The sequence below is a fragment of the Microcaecilia unicolor genome, chromosome 4 (genome assembly GCF_901765095.1).
Source record: "Microcaecilia unicolor chromosome 4, aMicUni1.1, whole genome shotgun sequence".
Classification (NCBI taxonomy): Eukaryota; Metazoa; Chordata; class Amphibia; order Gymnophiona; family Siphonopidae; genus Microcaecilia; species Microcaecilia unicolor.
Window position 1 is genome coordinate 347,582,220 of NC_044034.1, and position 27,762 is coordinate 347,609,981.

A 27,762-nucleotide genomic window follows, 5' to 3' on the forward strand; every position below is an offset into this window, starting at 1 on the left:
AGAGTTACACCTAATCACACAGACCACCCTTCAACATCTTCAGTCCTTCTGTGACTGTTCTCTTGTGCTTGACTGCTTAAATATTTTAAATTTAAATGCTTTACTTTTTGTCTATTAGATTGTAAGCTCTTTGAGCAGGGACTGTCTTTCTTCTGTGTTTGTAAAGCGCTGCGTACACTTTGTAGCGCTCTAGAAATGTTAAATAGTAGTAGTAGTAATACAGGACTTTTTAATGACCATTAGTTATTGGTGAATATAGATTATGGCAGTACAATTGCACTATGAAGCTCTGACTTCTGTCAAAGTAGCTCTTTGTAATTCCATATGTATGTCCTAAGGTACTACGTATGAATCTTTTTTTTTTTTTTTTTCTGTGACACTATAATTATAGCCAAATATAATTGTGTGACCCCCCCACCCCCAGAGGTGCAGAATAATAATGCCACTATGGAAAGCCCACCCTGGTTGCAGTTCTAAGTGCAGATTTTGTGACTCTGGGGACCCAACCCACAGTTCGGGAAGGTGACAATGCAATACAGATCAATGGAAGGGATATCTGTATAGAAAACAGAAATAGCCCCCTCCCTTAAAGGTACCTATTTTGCTTTTAGATCTTGGAGTCAGCGGGGCAGATCATGTGGGCATTGCTTTTACCACTAGGAATGTGCCGGTCTTGTCAGGGCTGGTTTTAGACATGGTAGGACCCAGGGCAGAATTGTAATGAGAGGGCCCCTTATCCCCCTTCCCCTGATCTCTCCACCTGCATTGCTACTACGTGGTCTGGGCATCTCTTCCCCTTCTGACCTCACCTTGTGGTGGTCTTAAATTTATTTTCCTTCTCAGAGGGGCCACAGCATGGTAGCCATCCTCACAAGCTGCCTTTGGCTGTCCTAAACCTTTCCCTCTCTGCATTGAAACGCCCAGGCGGAAACAGGAAATTGCGTCAGAGTGGGGCAGATCGCAGCAGAAAGAGAACGGTTCAGGACAGCCACAGGCTGTTTGTGAGAATGGCTGCCAAGCCGAGGCCCCTCTGAGAAGGGAAATACATTTTTTAAAGAAGATCGGAAAGGAAAGAGGAGACGGACTGTGATAGGACGAAGGGGAAGAGATGCCTAGACCGCAGGACCTCCCTGGGTCCCAGGGCAGCTGCCCTGTTTGCCTTCCCCTAATGCTGACCCTGAGTCTTGAGCACTGGCTGCATTTGTTTCATGTAGTATTAATTTCTTTTTGACTCTTTCAGGTTTGAAGGCTGCAGAAGCATTTCTGGCTCGGTATAGTGATTGTTTAGAAAAACTCGACTTTGACGCCCTCCTCTCTCTTTGGAATGATAAGTATGGTAGTAAGCTGTCCTCTGTGATCCTCAACCACCATCCTAAAGATCTACTGGAGTATTTCCATAAAGCACCACCAGAGAAGGCCCGTTGGTTAATTTGGCTGCTGCAGGAGAATAAAGAGACGTTCCCATGCCCAGCCTTACACCAAGCTTTAGATTGTTATTTCAAAATAATGGGTACGTGTGTAATCTCGGTTCAGAACTACCAAAATTATTTATAATGAGAATTCTTTATTCTGCCATTTTTAGTAAGCAACATGGAGAGGTTTACCAGGGAGTGTACAAGTAGACCTGTGTTGTGGACACATTAAAAAGCCTCCTATCTCGGCATTTTTCTTTTTCTCCTGCATGTTGCTTCCTCTAGCCTGGTTGTTATGATCTGCTTGCAAGACCTTGTTTTCCATACTCTGCAATGAAATGAGAGACTCTAGACATAAAAGTGGAAAGATGATATTGCATTTGTAATGATGGTTTACAAGAAAATAACAGTACTTCCCAAAGCTGTCCTGGGGACCCATAGCCAGTCAGGTTTTCAGCATATCCATTTCACATTTATTTAATATTCCACAATTAAAAACAGTTAAATGGTTTATGTAGATTAACGGTAGGAGTAAGAAGTAGGGGCGGAACAAAACAAGAGGGAGGCCTAAGTTATTAGAGTAATAATAGCTTTATGTTTAGCTTCAGCTTAGAATGATTTATTCTATGATACAGAAGGAGGGGTGGTAGTGCAGAGCAGTAGAGACAGGCTAGAGTCAAGCTCTGCTGTCAGTGATCATGAAGATAAAAATATGCATGAGATGGGCACAGTTTCATAATAGGATGCTTATGTGAAACATCTAAAAGCGCACATACAATGCTACACATAGAACGCTGACGCACTTGGCGGGGAAGTGGTCAGAAGATTTACAAAAAGAAATCACCACACCAAGATTATTGAGAAGCATGAGACAGATACCAAAAAGAATAAGCAACGCGGACCTTAGGGAATGTCAGGGCAGAGTGATATTCCAAGCATATACCTCCAAGTTTCGACTATATAAAATGGGAGGGGTGGAATCACCACAATGTGACAAGTGTGGAGGGCCACAATGCACATACTTTCATGCCATGTGGGACTGCCCAGAGATAAAGCGCTTTTGGATACGGGTGGGTACTTTTATGGAATACATACTGAATAAACACATACCACTGAGACCAGAGAGTGTGTTGTTGGGGGAGGAGGCGCTGGGGGTTTCTGGTGCTGTCTATCATAATTTACTGTTGTACAGAGCGTTTCTAATAGGTAAAAAATGTATTCTGGCCAATTGGGTTCAAAAAGAGGCTCCCACATATTGGCAGTGGCGCAATAGAGTCCATGCGTTATTGCTAATGGAGCTGCGAGACGTGCAATGGAAAGTTAAGAGACAAAAGGAGTTTTACTTAATATGGAAATGTTATATACAAGCTTTGGCCCCAAGAGCACGCAGTGCAGTTCTCAACCAATTAGGGGGCCTTTGATAAAGTGTACCTTATTACACCAGGTGACAGCCAAACCCAGCTTTTAGAGAACTGACCTTGGGGAAGGGGGGGAAGGGGAGGGGAGAGGGGCGGGGGGAGGGAGGGGAGGGGTTATGGGAGAGAGGGGGAAAGGAATTGAAAAGTTTAAGATTTTTGGAAGATGGTTAACATTTGAAGAATTCTCGTTTATTTGTTGAAGAGGGGTTAATAATACTAGTAGAAGACGGCTCATATGAGCCTATGGAAGTAGTTGGGGACAGGAATGGGAGGTATTTTTCCATCATTACCTTGCTGTATTAATGTTCTGGGGATGGGAAATAGTTTGGGAAACCAATGTACTTGGAGAAATGACACTGTTGTGACATAAATGGGACGGGACATTCTTTAATGAAGGGGAAAAAATGAACATGCTACACAACTTTAAGATTGTAATGTTTTATTGATTGTTCAATAAAAAACTGTTTAAAACTAAAAGCGCACATACTTCATACCTATTTTCTAAATGAAATATAGATGCCTTTATATAAAATAGGCTCCTACAGTGACTCCCGGTAGCACCCAAATGTACATGGACAATATACTTCTGCTCCAAAGAAAATGTAAATATGTTTTATAAAATGGGAATGAACGTTGCAGCTACGCTGGAAATAGGTGCATATTTTCACTTTGAACATGTGTCCCAGACAAGGTACCTTCTCTTGTTTATACCTACTAATTTAACCATATGTGTGTTTTTTTTTTTTTTTCAATTAAATATGTGTTCTAGTTCATAATCTTTCTGTCCCGCCCCCGTGTCAATACGTGATGACGAGGGCGGGACAGAGAGGGAAACTGCGCGAAGGGGAGGAAGGGAGGGAACCGCCGAGGTCACTACTGCTCCCCCCCCACCCGGAGTCACCGCCGCTGCCCCTCCTCCACCCGGCCCGGGCCCTCTCTTCACAATTCAACTTACAACGCCGAAAACGCAGCAGGCAGATCAGCTGAGCTGCCATCGGCCTTCCTTCCCTGCCTCTGTCCCACCCTCACTGACATTACGTCTCACGGCAACCTCGGGGGAGGGAGGGGCGGCGGCGGCGACCTGGCGAGGAGGGTAGCTGGAAATCGCGCCCGTTTTAACGGGCATAACGGCTAGTATACATATGATAGACTTGGATACAATGGAGAGAGTGCAGACAAATCTCTCGTATCCCTATTGTATGCAGATATCACTCATGAATATATTCATTGTGGATTTCTTGAAAATCTGGCTGGCTACATACTGGACTTCTGTTAAGTGCCAAGTTCCCAGTGCTCCTTCCTTTCTACCATGCTAATGAGGAGAAAAAGCAGCTGCAGAGCCCACTTCCACCTCACTAACCCTCACATTAAAGAAGGAAGACTGTTCTGTGTATATGTCCCCTCACAAAAATTTTAAACATTTTTTCCTCCAAAAGGGTGTAGGAGAGAGTGCGTTGTTTTTAGCTTTGCAGGATTTCTTGCACGATACAGTTTGAAGTTTCTAGGTGATGTTTTTTTTTAATGTCTGATCCAAACAGTGCAACTTAGATTGTCAAAGTTCTGAAAGTTATTGTTTGCTAGCGAACCTGAAGAGTCACTCACTGCTCTCCTTTTCCTGCAGATGGTCCATGTATTGTTTTAAAAAAACAGGAAAATGAAGATGGTGCTGTAAGTTAACATTTTGTTAAATCTTTATTTTGTAAATAATACATTGGACATAAACTGATATATCTGGTCTGGACAATTATTAATCTTTGTAGTGTGAACTAAGAAGAAACTTCACAACCTTAGGAAAGATAAAAGAACATTTTTTTTTTAATTAGCATCATTTTTTACAAAATAGAGCACTTCCTCGATACCTGCCTACCACATGGAGGGAAAGGGGTTCCCAATAATATGCTGGGGGGGGGGAGGCAAGACCTTAATAGGGAAAATTAGACTTCCCATTTAACTGATGGCTAGCTATTCTCAAACACTTGGCTCATTTCATCCATACATAGAGGGAGATGAAGGTACCACAGGGTTAATAACCATTTGTTGCTCAAACAAGCAATAAGTTGTGATAGTTTATAATGAATATATTTAACTGACTGAATAGTACTTTATTACCCATTTACTTGGAACTTCAATCATCTTACCTGTATATGTGCAGCTTCATTAGAAGGAATTGACTATTTTTTGTTGTTGTTTTTTTTTTTATAAAGCCTGAACCACATCCAGATAGGCGCTAATTATACAGTTCAAGAAATCATCACAGCATCAAAAAAACTAGGCAAAACACTGAGGGGAGATGGGGGAAGGAGATAAATGTTTTATCGTATATGCACTTTTGCCTAATTCAGTAGCTAAGTGTTTATTATGTGTGCAAAATTGTTAAATAAGTTAAAAAAAACAAAACACCAAGTCCTATCAGGGTCCGAAATGAAATTCACTATGAGTTGCTAAACTAGTCTTTTCCATATCTGACTCCAAAAGTGGGATCAAAATCAATCAATGCAGAAGAAATTTGAGAGAACCCTCAGTTATTTTTGAAGGGAGGAGATTTCACCCATATATCTATGAAATAAATCCACTGGAGTAGTTGTGGTCAGTTTAGGAAACTGGATTTTCCAGGTATATGAAGTAATGCATTGACATTGATCAAACAATACGTATTTACATAGTAACATAGTAGGTGATGGCAGATAAAGACCTGTATGGTCCATCCAGTCTGCCCAACAAGATAAGCTCATAACATAACGTATGATGTGATGCTACTTGATTTGTCCTTGCCATTTTCAGGGCACAGACCATAGAAGACGGTCTGGCACTGGCCTTGTTCTCCGACTTCTGACGTCAGTAAAGCCCCACTGCAGCCCTTCCAAATCTGTCCAGCCAAGATCAGGGCCCAGATCATAGAAGTCTGCCCAACATAGGCTTTGTTTCCCAATTACTGATGTTACCGTCTAATCACTGCTAATCTTATTTAGTTTCATGCCTTCTATGCAAGATTCATTTGTGTTTATCCTACACATTTTTTAATTCCGTTACCGTTTTCATCTCCACCACCTCCCACAGAAGGGCATTCCAGGTATCTTCCACCCACTCTGTAAAAAGTGCTTCCTGACATTATTCCTGAGTCAACCCCCCCCCCCCCCCCCCCCCAAACCTCATTTCCCATTTGGTTCTTCCAGAAGCTTCATCTATCCATCTGTCTTTGACAGAGCTTAGTTGAGATTGGGAGGCGGGGCTGGTGGTTGGGAGGCGGGGATAGTGCTGGGCAGACTTGTACGGTCTGTGCCAGAGTCGGTGGTGGGAGGCGGGACTGGTGGTTGGGAGGCAGGGGTAGTGCTGGGCAGACTTATACGGTCTGTACCAGAGCTGGTGGTGGGAAGCAGGGATAGTGCTGGGCAGACTTATACAGTCTGTGCCAGAGCCGGTGGTTGGGAGGTGGGGCTGGTGGTTGGGAGGCGGGGATAGTGCTGGGCAGACTGGTACGGTCTGTGCCAGAGTCGGTAGTGGGAGGCGGGACTGGTGGTTGGGAGGCAGGGATAGTGCTGGGCAGACTTATACGGTCTGTGCCAGAGCCGGTGGTTGGGAGGCGGGGCTGGTGGTTGGGAGGCAGGGATAGTGCTGGGCAGACTTATACGGTCTGTGCCCTGAAGAGGACAGGTACAAATCAAGGTAGGGTATACACAAAAAGTAGCACATATGAGTTGTCTTGTTGGGCAGACTGGATGGACCGTGCAGGTCTTTTTCTGCCGTCATCTACTATGTTACTATGTTACTTTGAAACCTGAGAAGATAAACTGTATGTTTGGGTCACACAAACTATTTCCAGTGCCACAGTGACATCCCATAACTTATCTAATGTCACCATGGTTGATTTCTTCAGGTTTTCAAATGAAATAGTCCCTGAAGATAAAATGGTCTTCCAGATAGTTAATCTGTTATGCTGTGCTCCACTTGCTGCTCTAACATCTCCTGGCTTGCTTCTAAACTAGCTGTTGTTTCTGCCTGCCAGCACAAATTCCCATTTTTCTTAGTAGAAGGCAGGCTCAGGGATGATGTTGGATATACACCTTTCTGAGGAACTTAATTGTGATGGAGGTTATTCACTATGGAACAAGTTTGTAGTTCTGGTAAGGTGCATTTCTGAGCACCGAGTGCTTATGCACTCAGAGTAACAAGCTGAACTATATCAGGCTTGTCCAACCTTTTTCTATTGTAACATTCAGAGGGCCAAAACATGCACCATTGTATTTTGCTTCGTGTTTCGTCAAGTAGTTGCAAAATGATGGTGTATCATACCCTTCCCAGCTTTCACCCCCTCTAGCTCATGTAACCTCCCCCCATCCTTTTACCCAGTTTGGCTCATTCGTGTAACACCCTCCCCCTCCAGCCTTCACCCATTTTTCTTTTGCTTCATCTGGATATGGCCTGTTTCCCCACCATTTATTTATTTATTTATACATACATACATTCTTGTATCCCACTATTATCCAAAAGCAAGTTTCAGTTCTAAGTGGCTTACAATTTACATTTTGGTGGAGTTACATTAGTGTTGTGCAATGTGGAGAGGGCATTTATAGTTTGTGTGGTTATTCATAGAGTTTTTGAAGAGGAAAAGGTAGTGGTAGCTTTTGTGTTGAGTTGTAGAGTTTTGGTGATATTTATTCATATAACTTGGCTCTCCATAAGTTTGAGCCACAGAGAGCCAAGTCGAGGTGGGGAAGCAGGAATCCTGCTGTAAGCACCACAAGACTTACCAAGCTTCCAAGGGCCAGAAAAAAGCACCATAGATTGGACAAGCCTGAACTATATCTTGGATGGTAAGGTAACAGTCCAGAGAAAGATGTGTAAGAGCCCAAGAGCTCTCAGCTAAAGCCAGTCTCTCTCTCCCCCCCCCCCCGCCCCCTTTAATAGCATAGCTTCCCATAGCCCCCTCACATTTTGAGTCCATGATTATATGGTGCACATCATATTACATAGAATGGCTCTCTGATTGGATTATGACAGGAGTTGGGCACATGAATTCCCTTGGGACCATTTTGGTACATGTGTATACATGAAAAGGCATCCCACCATTGAGAAAACAGGAAATGATGTCAGGGTGGGAGGCAGCAGAGGGAAGCCTGTGGGGCCGACGCAGGCAGCGAATATGAATTGTTGCTGTGGCCGGGACAGGGTTCAGAGAGATAAGCAGATGCCATAAAAACGACTCTCCAGCAAGTCCAGGTATTTTTCTCTCATTGCAAAGCTGCCAAAGCCACTCACAGACCTTCCGTCACAACTTCCCACACCCATCCTCTCCCTCAGTTCCCCACAAAATCTCCTCCTGTTTTCTCCATGCTCACTACCCTTTATCCTCCTCCTTCTTCCCCACTTGCTTGAAAGCCCCTATCTATCCCTCAAATAAGCAGGCTTGGGGCTCAGCCTTGTTATTGGCCCCTTGCCTACTACTTATTAATCACATAGGGGTCCTAATATATATGATTTTAAGACTAAATGATATTTATGAACATTATCACATTGCATTCATTTTTAATATCAAAATGTTGAAGGTAGTATGCATATTGCTTGCCTCTGATGGATAAGCTGCTGGCAGCGGGAGAGGGGGGATGGGGGCTGGGGACGACTGTTAAATGTTTGTTTTGATTTAGGGGTGCTGTGTAAAAATGACTGACACACTAAAGGTGCCTTGAACCGAGAAAGTTTGGGAAACACTGCCTTAAGGGAAGATACAACGGAGTGAGAAAATTAGGGAAAATCTAAGTATCAACCAGGACAGGAAAAAACTAAGAGGAGTTCATTGGGGAGGGGTAAACGTGGATAAAACCCATATTTTAGGCTTTGTGGAAGAGCAGTTCTCTGGAATTGATATTCCTTAAAAATATGATGATATTTGGGCCCACATCCTTGGGCAGGGAAAAAAGGGAATCTTCACCACTGCACAAAGCTGACATCTACTGGCCTTGATTACCAGGTTCCTGAAAGTGTTTTACTCTGTAACTTCCCTGGCTGAGGACTGGCACTATGATGGCTGAGAAAAGAGGAGATAAAACAAGAAAACCTGTCCCTAATCCTGCCCCTAGTTTCATAGTATTGCACCTTCCTTTTTCTTTTTTTTTTTTTTTTTTTTTAAACACAAAAGCACAGAGCACTGATGGAAAATTACTTTCATAACAAAGCTACTGTTTGCTTTCCAGACGAACAGTATCAAGGTTAAAAATAAAAGCAAGAAAAAGAAGCAGAAAGAATCAAAAGTAAGTAATACTGTATTTAAATGCTGCTGTTGTTTTATTCCTGGGCGTTAGCTCAATAAGAAATTAAATATTTGTCATGTGCAGTATTTGATGAGATAACAATCTTAAATTTTCAGGTATTAAGGGTGTCCACTTGCCTGTGGTAAATTAGATTTTTCCTGTCTTCTGACAGATTTTGAAGCTGGAGTGTGTAGGGTTGCCAGGTGGCTCTAGAATAGCCTGAAAAGGTTGATCCAGTAGTCCTAGGTTTACTCCAGTGAATGTTTTTTTGTTTTTGTTTTTTGCTGTTTAGTGAAGTTTTTAATAGTAAATATGTTGTAATCTAAACAAACAGAACATTTGTGCTTTGCAAAATTAGAGGTGGTGATGGATGACTGTGTGACAGTAATTTAATGGATATACTGTAATTTTTGTATTTGTCCTTGTCTTTTGAAGTACTTTAACTGTTGTGTATGTATTATTGTTACTCGCCTAGGACAGTGGATAGTGTAAGTTATAAAATAATTGAAATGAGGTTTTATTAACCACAGAATAAACAGCAAACAAGCCTGCACAGCCATACAACAAAAAGCAAAATACAAATTCGGTAAGAGACTCCCCAAGCATAACATATACTTCACAAATTTTTTTATGTTTTGGAAGACCCCCCCCCCCTCCACACACACATGCACAACCCCAACCAACCTCCCCAAATGGATACATGGTTAACACTTCAAGTAAGATGAAAATTCTTCAAGGAACCCCAAACTTTCCTCCATCTGGGCAGTTATAAGTCTCTTTTAAATAAGCTAAATTAATTTGATTAGCAAATTGGGAATGCAAGCATTCAGCAGGGTCTGATAGTTTGACTGGACCGCTAGTAATATACATTGCACACTTTTGCTCTGCTGTTGTGTGTTAGGATGATTAGGAACCGTAAGGTCCTGAAACTGGCATGGATTGTGATCTTTTTGTGCTTGCTCAATGGTGTTTCCTCCCCCCCCCCCCCCCCCCCCCCCCCAAATCCAGTATGAACCCTCTCATCTGTTTAACTGCATCTACTACATATTGCCTTCGGGCACTGTGGTTTGCAATTTGCTCCTCCTCTTTCATGCCTGCCTGGTTCAGTTTGACACAAGACGTTGCAATTCTTGGCAGATTCCTAGAATTTTCAGGTCAAAACCCAGGTATCATAAGAGTGGAGTCATTGCTGAACACTTAGCTGTGATGAGATGCTAACTGATAGGAGCTGATCCAGAAGTTACCTGAGAGGACATAAAAGTGAGACTCTGCAGTCTTTTAAACTGTTTTCATACTAGGAAACTGACTTATAAAATCACCATATGGGCTGATGGAAAGAAATTATCCTTTACGTGTACAAATCTTTTTTTTTTTTTTTTGTCCTTACGGGGGAGGTCTATATACAGTCTATAGCTGCTTTGGAGAAAGAGATCTTGGTGCCCCCCCCCCCCCCTCTCCACCACCACCACCAGTCATAGCAACACCTAATAGTAAGAATGACATTAGATGAATAATTCAAAAATATTTGTGCCAGGGGCGTAGCCAGATAGCCAATTTTGGGTGGGCCTGAGCCCAAGGAGGGTGGGCATGAAATTCCCCCCCCCCCCCCCCCCCCCCCCACCGGTACCCCTCCAGTTTGCTCTTCTCTCCATCCCTCCCTGCCCACAAGCCCCAAATATTAAATACTTGAGCTGGTGGGATCCCTAAACTCTGCCAGCTGAAGATTTCCTACTACTACTCGAGCAGCCAGCACTCTTCCAAATGGCAGCCGGCAGCACTTGCCTCAAATTGATGCTGCTGCCGGCAGGCCATGCATGTTCAGTGCTTTTGCATGTGTGAAAACTGAGCATGTGCAGAAGGGCCGGTCTTAGCGTCAGCTCAAGGCAAGTGCTGCTGGCTGACATTTGGAAGAGCGCTGGTTGCCCAAGGACAGAAAATCTTCAGCTGGCAAGGTTTGGGAATACCCACCAGCCATATCAAGAGTGTCACAATTTTGGGTGGGCCTGAGTCAGAAGTGGGTGGGCCCTGGCCCACCTGTGGCTACGCCACTGATTTGTGCCACTGATAGTAAAGCACTTAGTTCAGATTTTTTCATATGCCTTCAAACCTTGCCTTTTTGTTTGATTTTATGTTTACTTTTGTATTCTCTGTATGACAAAACCTTTAATAAAAATATAATTAAAAAAAAAAAAAAAAACCTTGCCCTAGCCCTGACGCTTAGAATTTCTTGCTCTTTGTATTTCCTAGAGAGAAACAAACCCATGTACTTGTAATCTCAGTGAAGTGAGAGCACATATATATTGTTGAAAATCCGAAAGCTGTCCTGTCTTTGGGTAGTGGTCATATTTTCCTCCATTGAAGGAAAATATCCTGAAATGTTCCCACATTGTGTTCCAAATTACTCTGAATTCCCCATAAACCAATGATTTACCTGAAGCAGATGTAGGGCAGTGGTTCTCAACCTAGTCCTCAGAGGAAAAACTCAGCCAGTCAGATTTTCAGGGTACCCATAATAAATATACATGAGAGAAATTTGCTTGGGCTATCTCTGTTGTGTTGCAGACTTAGCCACAATGAATATTCATGAGAGAACTTTGAACGCCTGACTGACTGGGCATGTCCCCAGGACTGGTTTGAGAGCCCCTGTTGTAATGGGATGAGTTTGAACATGTGTAGCCATCCTGAAACCAGACCAAGCGTGTTGAGTTGTGTAATGTTGGATTTTTTATTTATTTTTTTTTTTTTGTCTGTCTCCTAGTCTTTATTACTTCTGTCACGAGAGGTTGGTGCAGGGATATCTGAAGAGACACTTTTTCCAGATGAGAATACATTGTAAGTACCAGCAGTTTGTCAGAGCTCATTTTTTGCCTGTGTCCCAGGCCCCCACCAAGAACTGCTTCTGTAACTCTGTGTCCAAGGAGAGGTGGAATGTGCAGACCTTTTGGGTCACACATCAAGGGTTTGAACAGCAGAGCAGACTCCTCTAAACTTGGAATTTTTTTTTTCAAACTGCTGTTTGGGACAACTAAAAAAATTAAAGAGGCTGGTATGTGCAGTGTGTTATCAGCTGTACCTTACTGTGGCTTGAGAAACTCCCCTACAGTCCATATAAGATTTTTAATAAATTGGCTCTACCTCAAATTCTTTCACCTGAACTAAAAAAAATTCCAGGTATTTTCTCCTATTTTTGGATGATGATTATTAGGGTTCTGATACACTGTTTCCATGTGGTACAACCAAAGCTGTTTACATAGTTATTTATTTCATTTATATTCCACATTATCCCAATAGATCATGTCAGTGGCGTTCCTAGGGGCGCTGACCGCCGATGCGCCCCGCCCCCCCCCCCCCGGGTGCAGCGCTCCCCCCCCCCCCCCCCCCCCCGTGTGCATGCCGCTTGGGGGGGTGCTGCGCGACGGTCAGCGTCGTTCGTTTCCATGCTCCCTCTGCCCCAGAACAGGTTACTTCCTGTTCCGGGGCAGAGGGAGCATGGAAACGAAGGACGCTGACCGGCGTATGGCACCCCCCCCCCCCCCTTGGTACGCCACTGGATCATGTTCAATGTGACTAACAACTTATTGTAATTAACAGTCCAAAAAGTGTTGCGAGATAGTATACATTAAGTAACAATAACAAAGTAAATGAGGATTGAGTATTACAATATGTAATATGGAAATGAGATGCAAAAAGGGTAACAATTTTAGTCATCTGTGGGGGACTAATCACAACTACCCGGCCCCAGGTAGAGAACAGGCAATGAGGGAAGGTAAAATGATGACTTAGACATATAGCCCTGAAAGAATAAGACACAAGTGGAAAAGCTGGTTATTAGAAATATTGACAGCTGTAACCTTGTTAACTTGTAGCAATAAAACAGTATCAGTCAGAGACAATGTACTAATGCAGAACTACCCAAAGTGATGGTAAAGTACCGAGTTTTAAGTATCTGTCAAGGTGGAGTAACGGTAACACACACTTGCACCTAGTCTTAAATTATTAGGACTCCTAACACCGTAGGCTCTATAAAAGAAAAGAGAGAAGTGCAACCTGACCAACGGAAAAGGAAGCCAGTCAGGGTGTTGATGAAGAAAGTAGACAGCAAAGCTGGGATGGCAGGTGCTCCTTCCTTCGGATGGTCAATCAGCAGCAGGTGTTCCCAGTCGGTCAGCAGGTAAACTCTCACCAGTCGGGCAAGAGCGTGCAAACAGTTAATGCCAGAGTTTAATGAGCCTTCATTATGTGTCTGGATAGCAGCTCTTGTGTGAACTGCCCAAGATAACAGCCAGCTAGCTATTATGCTTATGGAAGAGGTTCTTATACCCTTTCCTCTGGTTTGATGCCATGCTAACTAGAATAACAAAGTCTGATGTTTTCCAGTGTTTTGTCTTTGGGGTACCAAACAACTGATTTCTTCTGACCATGAAATCCCCCAGCTTTGTAAACAGGGTTGGTATTGAAAGTTACTTTGCCTTTCTCAGGACTTGATGTACCTGAGGTCTGTGAACAAAAACTGCATAGGAACTGACACTGGCCTAAGTCTGTTACAAGAAAGTCAGTTCATGGTGCTACATAGTGCCTGTTTTATCCCTACATATTCATGTAGAATAACAATTAGAGTAGAACTGAGACATTGGACTAATTGTACAATTAGGGGTTTAAATTAATTATCATCTATAAGAAATTGCTTAAACAGAGGCTTTAAGGTATTTCCAGAATATCAAAAAATTAGGTTCTCATCTGATGAATTCAGGAGGGAATTCTACCATTTGATACAGAGGTAAGAGAATCCTGACATGTAGATTGACTTGTAGATCATATTTTTGCAACTGGGATAGTGGAGGGTTAAATAATCTCTTGAACCAGGGAAAGCGTTGCAAAGGGGGAGATCAATTAAAGGTTGCATATAATCAACTATTAAGCCATAGAGTTTTGAAAACAAATGTATATATTTTGAATGTTCTGGCTTTGATTGGGAGCCTGTGTAACTTTATAAGCAAAGGGGCTACACTTTCGAATCTCGTAGCCTTGTAGACTAATCTGGCTGCTGTATTTTGAGCACTCTGCAGTTTTTTTCAAGGAAGATTACTTACAGCCAGCATAAATGGCATTACAATAATCGAAATGTGATAATACTAATGTTAGTACTAATGTTCTAAACATATTAGGGAAGAGATGCCTCATTCTTTTTAGTTTCCACATTGCTTTAAAGGTTTTTGAGATGACTGCTTGGACTTGGATGTCGAATAACAAGTAGGAATCAATTATTATACCAAGTATCTTTAGTTGAGATTCCAGTGGATGAGTTACAATATCAGTTTATTAATTTGTTGCTTTTATATCTCACATTTTCCCACCTATTTGCAGGCTCAATGTGGCTTACATAATACCGTAAGGCGTATGCCAAGACCAGTAGAGAAACAAATACAAGGTGATGATATAGTCGAAAAGTTACATTTGTGCCAGGCACAATGGGCTCAAAGAGGGAGGTTGTATAGTGTCCAAAACTATCTTTGGTTATGCTGTGTTGCAGAGTGTTAGCATTTATGTTGTGTCAGTAGGGTATGCCCTTTTGAACAGATTGGTTTTTAGTGATTTTTTGAAGTTTAGATGGTCGTAGGTTGTTTTCACTGCTTTTGGTAGTGCATTCCATAGTTGTGTGCTTATGTAGGAGAAGCTGGATGCATAGGTTGTTTTGTATTTGCGTCTTTTGCAGTTTGGGTAGTGGAGGTTTAGGTAAGTTCGTGATGATCCGGTTCTGTTTCTAGATGGTAGATCTATGAGGTCTGTCATCTATCCTGGGAAATCGCCGTAGATAATTTTGTGGACCAGAGTACAGATTTTGAAGGTAATTTGTTCTTTAATTGGGAGCCAATGCAGTTTCTCGAAGGGGTTTGGCACTATCGAATCGTGTCTTACCGAATATCAGCCTGGCTGCTGTGTTTTGGGCAGTCTGGAGTTCATGAGTTGTTCTTTACATCCTACGTAAATTCCATTGCAGTAGTCTGCATGGCTTAGTACTATTGATTGTATTAGTGTACGAAATATTTCCCTCGGGAAGAAAGATTTTAGTCGTTTTAAGTTTCCACATTGAGTGAAACATTTTCTTTGTGGAATTTACTTGTCTCTCAAGAGTAAGGTTGCGATCAATAATGACGCCGAGTATTTTTAGGCTATCTAAGATAGGGGGGTATGGTTTGGGGTGTTAAATGTTGTGGGATTGTACTTACTATATTGAGATGAGAGGATGAGGCGGTGTGTTTTTTCAGTGTTCAATTTCAGTTGAAATGAGTTTGCCCATGAGTCCTTGGTGTTCAAGCCAAGCTTGATTTCGTTGGTAATTTCTGTCAGATCGTGTCTGAAGGGGATGAAAATTGTGACATCGTCGGCATAGATGAATGGGATAAGGCCTTGGTTGGATAAGGCATTGGCCAGTGGGATCATCTTTATGTTGAAGAGTAATGGTGATAATGGTGAGCCTTGAGGTACTCCGCAGTTTGCTTTCCACAGCGGTGATATATTTAAATTCGATTTTACTTGGTAAGTTCTGGAGGTTAGGAAACCCTTGATCCAATTAAGTGTGTTTCCAATAATCCCGAAGTGGTCTAGGAGGCATAGTAGTTTATTGTGTTTTACCATGTCGAAAGCACTCGACATGTCAAGTTGGAGGAGACGTATGCTTTTACCTGTAGCTATTTCCTGCTTAAATTTGGACAGGAGAGTGACAAGCACAGTTCAGTACTATGGAGGGGGCGGAATCCTGATTGTGACTCATGTAATATTGAGAACTTGTCCATGTAAGCTGTTTGGTCACCAAGCTCTCCATCAGTTTGACTACTAGTGGGATAGATGCAACAGGGCGGTAATTGGCGAGATCGTTTGTTCTTTTCTTGGTGTCTTTTGGTATTGGGGTGAGTAGAATGTTGCCATATTCCTCAGGAAAGAGACCTTTTTGGAGCATATAGTTTAGGTGGGATGTGAGGCCCACTAAGAAGCGGTCGGGGCGGATTTAAGTAGATGGTTAGGGCAGGTGTCCAGTTTGCAGTGGGTATTGGAGAACCTATGAGTCGCCTGAGTAACTGATTCAACGGTGAGGCGAGCAAATTTTGACCAGGAGCAGTCTGCTGGGTATTCTCCGAAGGTTGGGTCCATACCATCGATGAAGTTTTCTGTGTCAGTGTTGGGCTGAGGAAGTGTGTTGCGTAGATTTATTATTTTTTCATTGAAGAATTTAGCAAGATTGTCTGTGTTGGTTGTGGTGATTGGGGTGGTGTCTAGTAGTTTGTTTATGAATTGAAATAGTTTCTTCAGATCGTTGTAATCCACTCAGATTTTAATTTTTGTAGTAAGACCTTTTGGCCTGTCTTATTTCATATTTGTATTTTCTTTGTATTTGCTTCCATGCGTTGAGCGAGTGGTCATCTTTAATTTTTTTTTCCATGCCCGTTCGAGTTTCCTGGATTGCGTTTTGAGTTTTTTAATTTGTCATTGAACCATGGTATAGTGTTTTGTCTTCTTGATGTTCTTGTTCTCAAGGGTGCTATTTTGTCAAGTACGCTTTTGCATCTTTCGTCCCAGTCAGAGAGGAAGTGTATGGATTCCGTTCGTGCTGTCCATTCATTGTCATATATCTGTTGCCAGAATGCTTTTGGGTCTATATGGCCTCTTGTGCTGTAGGTTGTGGGTTCTTGTGTACGGTATGATCCCTTCTTCCGCCAGTTTATGAATAGATTTAGTTTGTAGTGATCGGACCAAGGTGTTTTCTGTCCATTTGATAACTGTTATTAGAAGGTTGTGGTCTGTGGATAGTTTGTGTGAGAAGAGGTCCAGTGTGTGCCCTGTGGTGTGGGTAGCTTGCGTGTGTGGCCATTTGAGATCCCATGAGTGGAGGAATTCCTTGCATTCTCATGCGCTGGTAGAGTTTGGGTCTTCTAAGTGAAGGTTTATTTCACCTAGTAATAGTATGTTGGAATTGGTTACACAAGTGTTTGAGATGAAGTCGGTGAAGGTAGACTGGCTATCGCTCCAGTTACCGGGTGGTCTGTAGAACAGGACACAGGTCAGATGATCAAGCAGGGATTTGTTGGCAATTCTAATTGAGGCAATTTCAAGTTGGGTTGTTATAAAATTCAGCAGTGGTTTCGGGAGTGAAGTTGGAACGGTAGATTAGTGCTATGCCTCCACCTCTCTTTTCCTTTCTGGTCCAGTGAGTGATTTTATATCCTGGAGGGCATAGGTCAAGGATTATGGGGTCTTTTTGATCATGGATCCAGGTTTCGTTGATGAAAGTTAAGTCGAGATTTTCTGACAAGATCCAATCTGTTATTGTCGTTGTTTTGTTAACTACTGATCTGGCGTTGATATAGCCCACTTGAATGTTTTGGTATGGGGCTTCTATATTTGGAGATGTGTAGATTTTTGTTAGTTGTCGTTCCTTAGTTAATGTCTGATTGTTATGACCTTTCTTTCCATTTTGCTGATGTAGTCCACATGTAGGTAATCTGCCTTTATTTTGGTGATTGTCAGTTTGATGAAATGTGGAATGTTTAATCAGTCTTAGGTGATTATGTAGAATGGGTATGATATTGTTTTCTGTGAGTGAGATGGAAAGTGTCAGATGGGTCAGTGATAAGGAGTAGATTGCAAGGAGTAATTTGAGTGTATTCATTTTGGTATTAGTTGGAGATAAATGGATACTCACAATTAGAAGATCAGGGGTGTGGAGACTCCTCTATGCTGGGTGCTGTGCTGCTAGTTGGGGTAGAATTAGGGGATTCTGGTAGGCCTTATGGTAGAAGGAGAAGGGCGATTATTCACAGTTGGATGTTAGGAACAATTAAAACTTCAATGTAAGGAGGAAGTGACGTCACCTTCCATGTCGGCAGCCTAGCTCTAGAGCTCCCGCTCGTAGCACCCGTAAAAGGCAAATAGAATCGGCAAGCGGCTCCATCGGCGACATAAAGTGGGCAGAATCAACCTCCCACAGCAGATTAACATGAGTAAGGCGAGCCAGTCGCGGAATAAAGAGGCAGAGCGACAGGCGAACGGCGGGCCCAGTAAAACACCGAAGCGCCATGAGTCTCGAGCGCGAGCCTTGCCGTCGGACTCGGATTCCGCGCTCTCCTTAGCAGAGTCCAGACAGCCCCCGGCAAAAAAAGGCATTTCCAGCGAACTTCGCCAGCTTTTAACAAGCATACAGGACGACATCAAAACGTCCAAGGAAGAAATCCTGGAACGCTGGAGGTGATGAGCGTGGACCTTCGGGAACTGGGGGGCAGAGTTGAAGATGCCGAGCAGAAGCTTGATGATCACTCTGAATCCCTGCAGCAGCACGAATCCCAACTCCGGGCCTTGGAAGTAAAGAATGCTGAATTAGCATACAAGTTGGACGATATCGAAAACAGAGGTAGGAGGAATAACCTCCGTTTTCGCGGAGTCCCGGAGGGGGGAGACATAGAAGATGTCCCACAGATAGTAAAATCACTGTGTGCCACCCTGCTGGGACCTGATGCAGAGGCAGTAATGATTGAACTGGATAGAGCACACAGAGCCCTAGGTCAACGGCAAGAACACAGATCGCGGGATATCATCGCCCGATTCCATAAGTATGAGGTCAAAGAGCAGATCATCAACCGTGCACGGAAGCTGCAGGACTTAGAATACAATGGAGCCAAGATCTCGGTGTACCAGGACTTGTCTCAGTATACTTTACAACAGAGACGCTAGATGAAACCTGCATTGGAAGTGCTAACTAAACATCATTCGTCATACAGATGGAGATTTCCGTTTTCACTAAATTTTGAACTGAAGGGAACTAAACACAGAGTTCAACTGCTTTCGGAGGCTTGGGAAATCCTGCATGCGGCGGGTCTGGTTGCAACGAGAGCGCCTCCAGGGGAGCTGGCGCCAGTGACGAAAGAAAAATTACAAAAATGGCAGCGGATTCCTGAGACCACCAAGTGGAGCAACCCAAAAAGAAAAGGAGAGGCATCTGAGACCTGAATGAACTCTGGGAGGATCAGAGAAATCGGCTGGCGCCAGACGTGCCACCCTGAGGCGACCTATGGGATCTGCTGGACAATTGTGGTATAAATATAGCTTGCCAAGATGGACTCTATAGTCAGTATTTGAGTTAAGGTTAATGTATATCATGCTAATTTTGTAGTTTAAAAGAGAGGGAAGGGGGAGTGTGTAGCGGAATTGTGGGGGGATAAGGTCATAAGGCAGGTAGAATAAAGGGGAAGGTATGTGTGGAGAAATAGATAGAAGAGCTGAATAGGATGATTTAATAAATGCTCACTGTTAAGCATGGGGCAGTAAGGAAGATAGGATGTAAAGGGGGAGGGAAGGAGCTGCAGATAAAGGAGGGGTGAGGGAAGGGCGAGGGGACAGTGGGGCTGGGTTGTCGGGGATCTGGTGGGCCACTTCCTCATATCCCATTCAGGGGACATAGATCCTCTGGCTGGTGTTCAAGTTGGGGGTCTGGGTGGGCTAGGGGGGCAGGGGGAGGTTGGTGGAAGGGGGGTAGGGGGGAGATTTGCTTTGTACAGGAGGAAGCTCCTACCACTGAAGAGGCCAGGTCTACTGAACCTCCTTTAGGCACAACCTGGATGCATACCTAAATATGAGTGTTGATTTAAAAATTATATCTTATAATGTCAAAGGCTTGAACATGCCTCAGAAAAGGCAGAAGTTTTTTAAGGAGTTATCGCAGCTTAAACCACAGATAGTACTAGTGCAGGAGACACATCTCCGCAGGGTACATGAAAAGCTCCTCTCCCACTCTAGCTATCCGACAGCATTCTTTGCCTCGTCCTCTGACGGCTCCAAAAAACGCGGAGTGGCAGTGTTGATTCACTCGTCGCTTGCAGTCCAAGTAAAGCGGATTAAGCGAGACCCGGGTGGGCGTTTCTTGTTTTTACACATAGTTTTGGATCAGGTGGACTTCACTCTGGCATCCGTATGTGCGCCAAATGATCATCAGGGACCCTTTTTCACTAAGATCAAAAATGCTCTCGCCACGTTTATTCAAGGTTCACTAATTCTGGGAGGTGACTTTAACGCCGTTATGAACCCAACCCTAGATAGATCAGGAAATAGTCAACAGAGGGAAAACAAGGAGTCATTAGCATTGGGCTCATTAGCGTATTCCCTGGGTGCGTTGGACGTGTGGCGGTTGAATCACGTAACGGAAAGGGATTATACATATTATTCGCCAGTTCATGCCTCCTACTCTCGAATTGACTGTATCTTCCTAGACCTCGCTTTGGTTGAGAAAGGCCCAAAGGCGGGTATAGGCAGCATGACTATATCGGACCACGTACCGGTATGGGTGGTGGTGCCGGGCATCCAGACTGAGGTTAAGGATAAGAGGTGGACATTAAATGCAAATGTATTGCAAGACGTGGAGGTGGTAGAGGGCTGTAGGCATGTGTTGAAGGAATATTTGGAGCTTAACGTTGAATCGGGACCACCACTAAACATAGTCTGGGATGCTATGAAGGCGGTCTCGAGGGGCTTTTTCTTGCAAACAGCTAGTAAACGAGCGAAGGCCCGACGGGTGCAGTTGGCGAGTTGTCTGGAGAAAATTAAGCATTTGGAGCAGCGGCATAAGGCTAGAGGCTCCCCAATAGTCCTGGAGGAATTGCGTGGAGCGAGAATGCAACTGGACGCTCTATATTCCGAACATCTTAGCTTTCTACAATCGCGGAGGCAAGTTAGCTCGTATGAGTTCACTAACAAGGCAGGCCGTCTCCTTGCTATGCAGCTACGGAGGCATAAAATGGATCGTGCTATCACACATGTGCGTGATGGGAAGGGTGATATGCTATCTACTTCAGAAAGTATACGTAGGCGTTTTGGGGAGTTCTACCAAGCTTTGTACGCGCAAGACATTAACCCTTCTGAAGATCTACTTCAGAAAGTATACGTAGGCATTTTGGGGAGTTCTACCAAGCTTTGTACGCGCAAGACATTAACCCTTCTGAAGAGGCCATTAATGAGTACTTGGAGGGAAGTGAGCTATCCTCACTGACAAGTCAGCAACGCACCATGCTGGAAGAACCAGTGACCCCAATTGAGATTCAAAAAGCTATTCAAGGTCTGCCTTCCTGTAAATCTCCAGGGCTGGATGGTCTTCCTAATGAATTTTACAAGAAATTTGCTCTGGAATTGGCTCCTCTTCTGGCGGACCTGTTTAATCAGATTGGCAGGGGCAAACCACTGCCACCGTCTATGATGGAGGCATGGATAGCTGTATTGCCAAAGCCAGATAAGGATCCCACTGAGTGTGGCTCCTATCGCCCAATTTCAGTGTTAAATGCCGATGTAAAAATTTTGGCTAAAGTGTTGGCCAATCGATTAGTGCCCTTATTACCGGCAATAATACACCCAGACCAGGTGGGGTTTGTCTCGTATAGGAAGGCAATGGACAACATACGGCGTGTGATAGATATAATGTACTTGGCCAAGCGAAACCAGAGGCCTTTGAGCCTTCTCGGCTTAGATGCTGAGAAGGCCTTTGACAGGGTACATTGGCCGTTTATGTATAAGGTAATGGAAACATTTGGGATCGGGCCGAGGTTTAGAGGCTGGATCCAAGCTTTTTATGAATCCCCTAAAGCCTGTGTGAGGGTAAATGGGGGCAATTCTGATATGATCACACTCCACAGAGGCACGCGACAAGGCTGCCCCTTATCACCAATGCTGTTCGCCATGGTCATGGAGACTTTTGCTTCAAGGGTCAGAATAAATCGGGATATTCCTGGGGTCAGTGTGGCAGGGAGAGAACATAAAATGGCCCTGTTCGCAGACGACGTGCTGCTCTTTGTCACATGGCCTCAGGTTGTCTTCCCGAATCTTATGAGAGCTATCAGTGAATATTCGGAGGTCTCTGGCTTTAAGGTAAATATGACGAAATCAGAAGCACTGAATGTAACATTAACTGAAGGGTAATCCCTACAATCGTCCTACGCTTTTCGATTGGCCCCGAAAGGAATCCGTTACTTGGGAGTGAATTTAACAGCTAATCTATCTGACCTTTTTACAGCAAACTACAAAGGGTTGGCTAGAGTTCTTTCAGCTGACTTGGACAGATGGGGGGACTTGAAGTTATCATGGTTTGGCAGAATAGCTACTGTTAAGATGAATGTGCTGCCACGCTTATTATACCTATTCCAAGTCCTCCCGATAGTGTTACCTAGAAAGTTCCTTGCAACCTTGCAAGATCGTATTGTATGCTTTATTTGGGCAGGGAAGAGGCCACGTCTATCGCGATCTCTTTTATACCAGGATAAGAGATGGGGAGGGTTGGGGGTGCCTAATCTGGCCTGGTACTACCGAGCAGCCCAAGCACGCGCAGCCATTGAATGGTTCCAGGAATATCCCGACAAACAATGGGTACACATAGAACAACAATCTGCAGGTCCGAGACCACTTGGGACACTAATGTGGCTTCCTAGCCCGTTTAGATCAATTGGGGAGGGGGCATGTCCGGCCATTCAGGTAACGCTCTCATACTGGGATAGTCTTTTTCCACGGAAAAAATGTATGCTATCGCGTCTGTCCCCGATAGCATTTAACCCAATGTTCTACCCTGGGACTGAAAAAGGAGTGTTCACTAGATGGTATGGAGAGGGTTTGAGAACCTGGGGACAGTTGTTTGAGGGCAATTTACTGTTGTCCTTCGACGAAGCTGTGGCCAGATTCCCGGTAGTGGGAAGGGACGAATTTGCATATCGACAAGTAACCCATTTCCTCACCACACTGGCAGTCAGGGAGGTGGTGGCCAGGGAAAAGTTGCCTATGGAAGCAATATGTGAAGGACCTGCAGCGACGAGTGGTTTAATATTTCGCTTATACAGTTGTATTAGACTGCAGGCGCCACGGTACACACTTCACAGAGGAAGTTGGCAGAGGGAGCTGGGCATGGAGATGACAGAGGCTGAGTGGGAGAGGATAGAACGGGCAGCGGTGGGAGTGTCCACTCATGTACCCTTCAAGGAAAATGCTATCAAGGTGCTGTTCCGGTGGTATTTGACGCCGGAGCGTCTCCGGCGCATATACCCTACCTTGTCTGGTGTGTGCTGGAGGGGCTGTGGGGTTAAGGGCACTATGGGGCATATGTGGTGGGCATGTGCAAAGATACGGGCATTCTGGAAATCCATTCAGAATCGATTACAGAAATGGCTGGGATGCCTTATTCCTTGGAGCCCTGCCTTTTTCTTGTTCTCGGTTAAGGAGGCAAGCCTTTCACATGATCAGCAGATATTGACGAGGTATGCAACAAGTGCAGCTAGGATTGTAATCGCCACCTGTTGGAAAGTGTCCAAGACTCCTCCAATAGCGAGATGGCTTTCTAAATTAAGGTATGTTTGTGAGATGGAGAGGCTTCTAGCGGAGCGGCGTAACCAAACTTGCAGGTGGCATGCGATCTGGGAGCCTTTCCTAAATCATGTTTAGTACAACTGAGGACAGAGTTTGGTAACAAGGTGGTTGGATGGTCTGAATAGGCTGGGGGGAAGGTGGGAGGAGGGAGTTGGGGATTCTGGGGGAAAATCTGAAAGTTTATAAAATAATGAAGTTCTATTGTGCTGTTCTTTGCAGTTTGGAATACTATTTCCTGGCGTCTCTTGTAGTGCTTTGGATTATGTACTTGTGTATAATGCTTTCCTATTGCACTCTGTACTGATTCTTTAATTTGACAATAAAGACTTCATGCAAATTAAAAAAAAAACTTCAATGTACACGGCTGATGTTATGTTCTTCTTCTCTCAAATTCCTACTTCACTCCCATTACACCACTGCTGTTGGTGTGTGCGGCGTGGTCCCGCGTAAGCTAAATCGTTGGCTGCCCGGGTCCACTCGTCACACCTCGAAAGTTATCGTAAGATGCGCTCCTCTCGGCGTGTGGTGAGGCCGGGACACTACTGCTCGATCGTCAATGCCAAGGACGCTGATGGGATTCGGGCCCAGCAGGGCAACAATGCGTGTCCGGCGACCTCCAGATAGGCAGGTGGAAGAGATCTGTGTCGCTGAGGCAACCTTCGGATAGGGAGGGAGGGAGCCTCAGTTGGGCTCGGTGGCAAGACGGTGCTCTCGGGATGGCCCAGGTCCTGCCATTGTGAAGTTTTGACAGTTTATGAAACAGTGAGAGGGTTAGATAATAACAAATTTTCTTTTCTCTCTATTCAGTTTTAGTTGAAAGGTGGAGGCCCAATTCTCCATCAGGTCTAGACCAGATTTGATGATAGGATAGCACTTCAATAGAATCTTTGAAAAAGATGTAAATGGTTACGTCATGCTACTAGACATACGCAGCGCTATACATTTGAACATGAAGAGACAGTCCCTACTCGACAGAGCTTACAATCTAATTAGGACAGACAGGACAAATAAGAGATAAGGGAATTACTAAGGTGGGAATGATAAAATATGGGTACTGAACAAGTGAGTAAGGGTTAGGAGTTAAAAATAGCATAAAAAAGATGGGCTTTTACCCTAGATTTGAAGATGGCCAGAGATGGAGCTTGACGTACCCGCTCAGGAAGTCTATTCCAGGCATATGGTGCAGCAAGATAAAAGGAACGGAGTCTGGCGTTAGTGGTGGAGGAGAAGGGTGCATATAAAAGAGATTTACCCAGTGAATGGAGTTCTGTGGAGGAGTGTAGGGAGAGAGAAGTGAGTAGAGAGATACTGAGGAGCTGCCAAGTTAATGCACTTGTAAGTCAGAGGACATTCAGCACCTTCCCTAAGGGGTTTATTTTTTAGTTGTCAGGTCTATGGAACTTAGAGGCTGAGGGCAGATTTCAGAGGGAGGTGACTTTGAAGTCTTAGTGTTGCTGTGTTTCATTACACCCGATATCCTCAAACTCGGCCCTCAATGGCTGTGAACTAATCAGGTTATCCCCAATGAATATGTATGTAATCTGTTTGTGTGCAGTGCCTCCATTGTATACAGATAGATATAATAGATATTCATTGTGGAAATCCTGAAAACCTGACTGGATTGATGCTCTTAAAGACTGAGCCTGGGAACCCCTATCTTATAATGTGAATGGGGACTGAGGTTAGATGCGAATCACTGTCCTGTAAACCCCAACTTAGTTTACCTGTATAGTTGATTTGGAATTTTCAGTATCTAAACGAGATAGCAGATTGCTTCTTTGCAGCACACCACAGTGTCCCCAAAAAGTCTACTGTTGCCTCAACCAAAGCAGTGGTGATCATTTTCTCATGGTTGGTCTCCATGGTTGGGTTGGGTTGCAGACACTGACACATCACTCTGATTATGAGGTGGAAGGCTGGGCATGAATGCTGTTAAAATGACTCTCCCCAGCAACACTTTGAAAATAGGTGTTGATGACTTACCCAAGAGGAGACTCTTCTCACTGGGCCAGTACTAATCTAGTTGTTCAGTGTGATATCGGGGCAGTGTGCTGCTGAAATGCCTTTTTCAGATGAGATAAGCGAAGGTCCTATCCACTCAGTTAACATAAGACACTAGACAATTTGTGTGGACAAGGCCATCCTTATTGTTTTGGGTAAATTCCAGCATGGGTTATATGTTTTTTTCTAGAGGAGTGTGGTAGCCGTGTTAGTCCACTCTTAAGGTTATCAATAGAAATCAAACAAAATAAAACATGGAAAAGAAAAAAAGATGATACCTTTTTTATTGGACATAACTTAATACATTTCTTGATTAGCTTTCGAAGGTTGCCCTTCTTCCTCAGATCGGAAATAAGCAAATGTGCTAGCTGACAGTGTATATAAGTGAAAACATTCAAGCATTACTATGACAGTCTGACAGGGTGGGAAGAGGGGGGTTCTTTCCTGAAGTAAGTTGCCGTCTCATGCCTTCCCATAGAAACAATGTAAATTCTCAGCTTCTTTGAAATGTGGATCACTTATTAAGCTCAGTACAGTGTTTTAGGTAAACACTTTACAAATGCGTTAATAAAAATGAAGTATTTGCAGATTTTTAAAAATGTGAATCTTGTGTGCTTTTGAATTCAGTGGTCTAATTTGCAGAGTGGATGCTTTACCCACAATAAAACAAAAATGCACATCTTGTGTAGAGGAAGCCTGGGGGAGCTCTGGGCAGATTTTACATGTGCTTCGAAGTATCTGCAGCGATACACAAGGCCATTGGATTTGCAGTCTTCCCCCTCCCCCCTTCACCAGACACATTTTCAGAGGGGAAACCCAACATAGGGTTTCCTTCTGAGATCCTTGCAGCCTGCAAGCCACACAGTCAGTGTGAAAATTGCTCTCCATATGTATTATTGTATTTTAATTGATGTTATATTTTATTATTGTTCACAATAGGCAAAATTCAACTAAAAATCAGTAAGGTTGCTAGGATAAAATATTCATAAATATAATAATAATGTTCCCACAAACCAAAATCTCTCATACATTCTATTTTGAAACAAGTATGGGCCATCGGCGGTGCCATTCCCGAGTTGACTCAAGTGAATTCAGAATGCACCAAAATCTTCATTGGTCTCATTAAGCAATCATATCTTCATTCAATTTATTTCTCCAAAATGTAGAACTCTTTTCAATAATATATATATATATATATATTTTATATATATATATGAGTAACAATTCACTTATCTTAGCAGTGAGTGTTCACAGGCAAATCTGTGTCGACACGTGTTTTGCCAAAAAGCTGTTTCAAGGCGTTCCCACTATATATCAAATATCCACAACGAAAACCTTCAAATATGAACATATATAAGCTCTTCAGAACCACATAAATATATACTTACTAGTGGAACCATGCCCGTTTCCTCAACAATGAAACAGGCCCTAGGTAGGCTGTCCTGTAAGCTTTGTTTTTCTCTCTCCCCTCCCCTCCATGTCCAGCAATTCTCCTCTTCCCTGCCCTCCCATTCGTGTCCCGCGATTCTCTCCTCTACTGTCCTCCCATCCCATCCATGTCCATCAATTCTTCTCTGCCCTGCCCTCCCCTCTCCTTCCCTTCCTTCCGTCCTCCCTCCCTTCGATGTCCCACGAATCTCTCCTCGCCTCCATTTGTACCTGAACGTTGTCTGGCTGGCGCTGGCTTCCGTTCCATTCGTAACATCCTTTCTGACGCAGCTCGCCTCCAGCATTCCCTTCCCTCTCATTGTTCCGCCCTCTGATGTCATTACGTTTTGACGCGAGGGCGGACCAATGGTAATAGATGTTACGAACCCAGCCATCCAGATGTAGAGTGTTGGAGGTGCAAATTATTATATAGGATTTGCTGCAATAACCATCTAGATTAGACATCTGTGTAATCATCCATACCTTTCACCATACTCCTAACTGGTTCAGTTTCAAACATGGCTACGGTATTTTTTCTTATATATATCACCATGGTCACATGATGTTCAAACACAGGACTAGGTCAGACCAGGGAAGACCATTCAGTTTCTCTATTGAGCCCTTTTGGCTCAACAGTTTGAAGTTTAAATATCCAGTGCTGCTCCTTACAGTTGAGACACATTCGAAATTGCCACCCTCCCACCCACTTTGTACAGAGTCAGTTATACACCAACGAATATCTTGTATAGTGTGGTTCATAGTCATCCAGTTTACCACTAGAGGAGCTTCTTCCATTCAATGTAAAATTTTAGATTCTTGTTCATTCAGTCGTATTTTTATCAGTCTACTACTTCGACCAATATAAATCTTCTTACA

The 27,762-nt window shown here is 43.7% G+C and overlaps 1 protein-coding gene across 1 annotated transcript in view; it reads left to right on the forward strand.

Moving 5' to 3' along the window:
- The window catches only part of LOC115469500 (E3 ubiquitin-protein ligase TTC3-like), a 299,116-nt gene that overhangs the window by 168,926 nt on the left and 102,428 nt on the right, over nucleotides 1–27,762 (forward strand). The window contains exons 26-29 of the mRNA XM_030202218.1: nucleotides 1,241–1,510; nucleotides 4,452–4,498; nucleotides 9,019–9,075; nucleotides 11,834–11,907. Of these exons, the coding sequence (XP_030058078.1) occupies nucleotides 1,241–1,510; nucleotides 4,452–4,498; nucleotides 9,019–9,075; nucleotides 11,834–11,907 (448 nt within the window). The remainder of the gene's footprint in view (nucleotides 1–1,240; nucleotides 1,511–4,451; nucleotides 4,499–9,018; nucleotides 9,076–11,833; nucleotides 11,908–27,762) is intronic.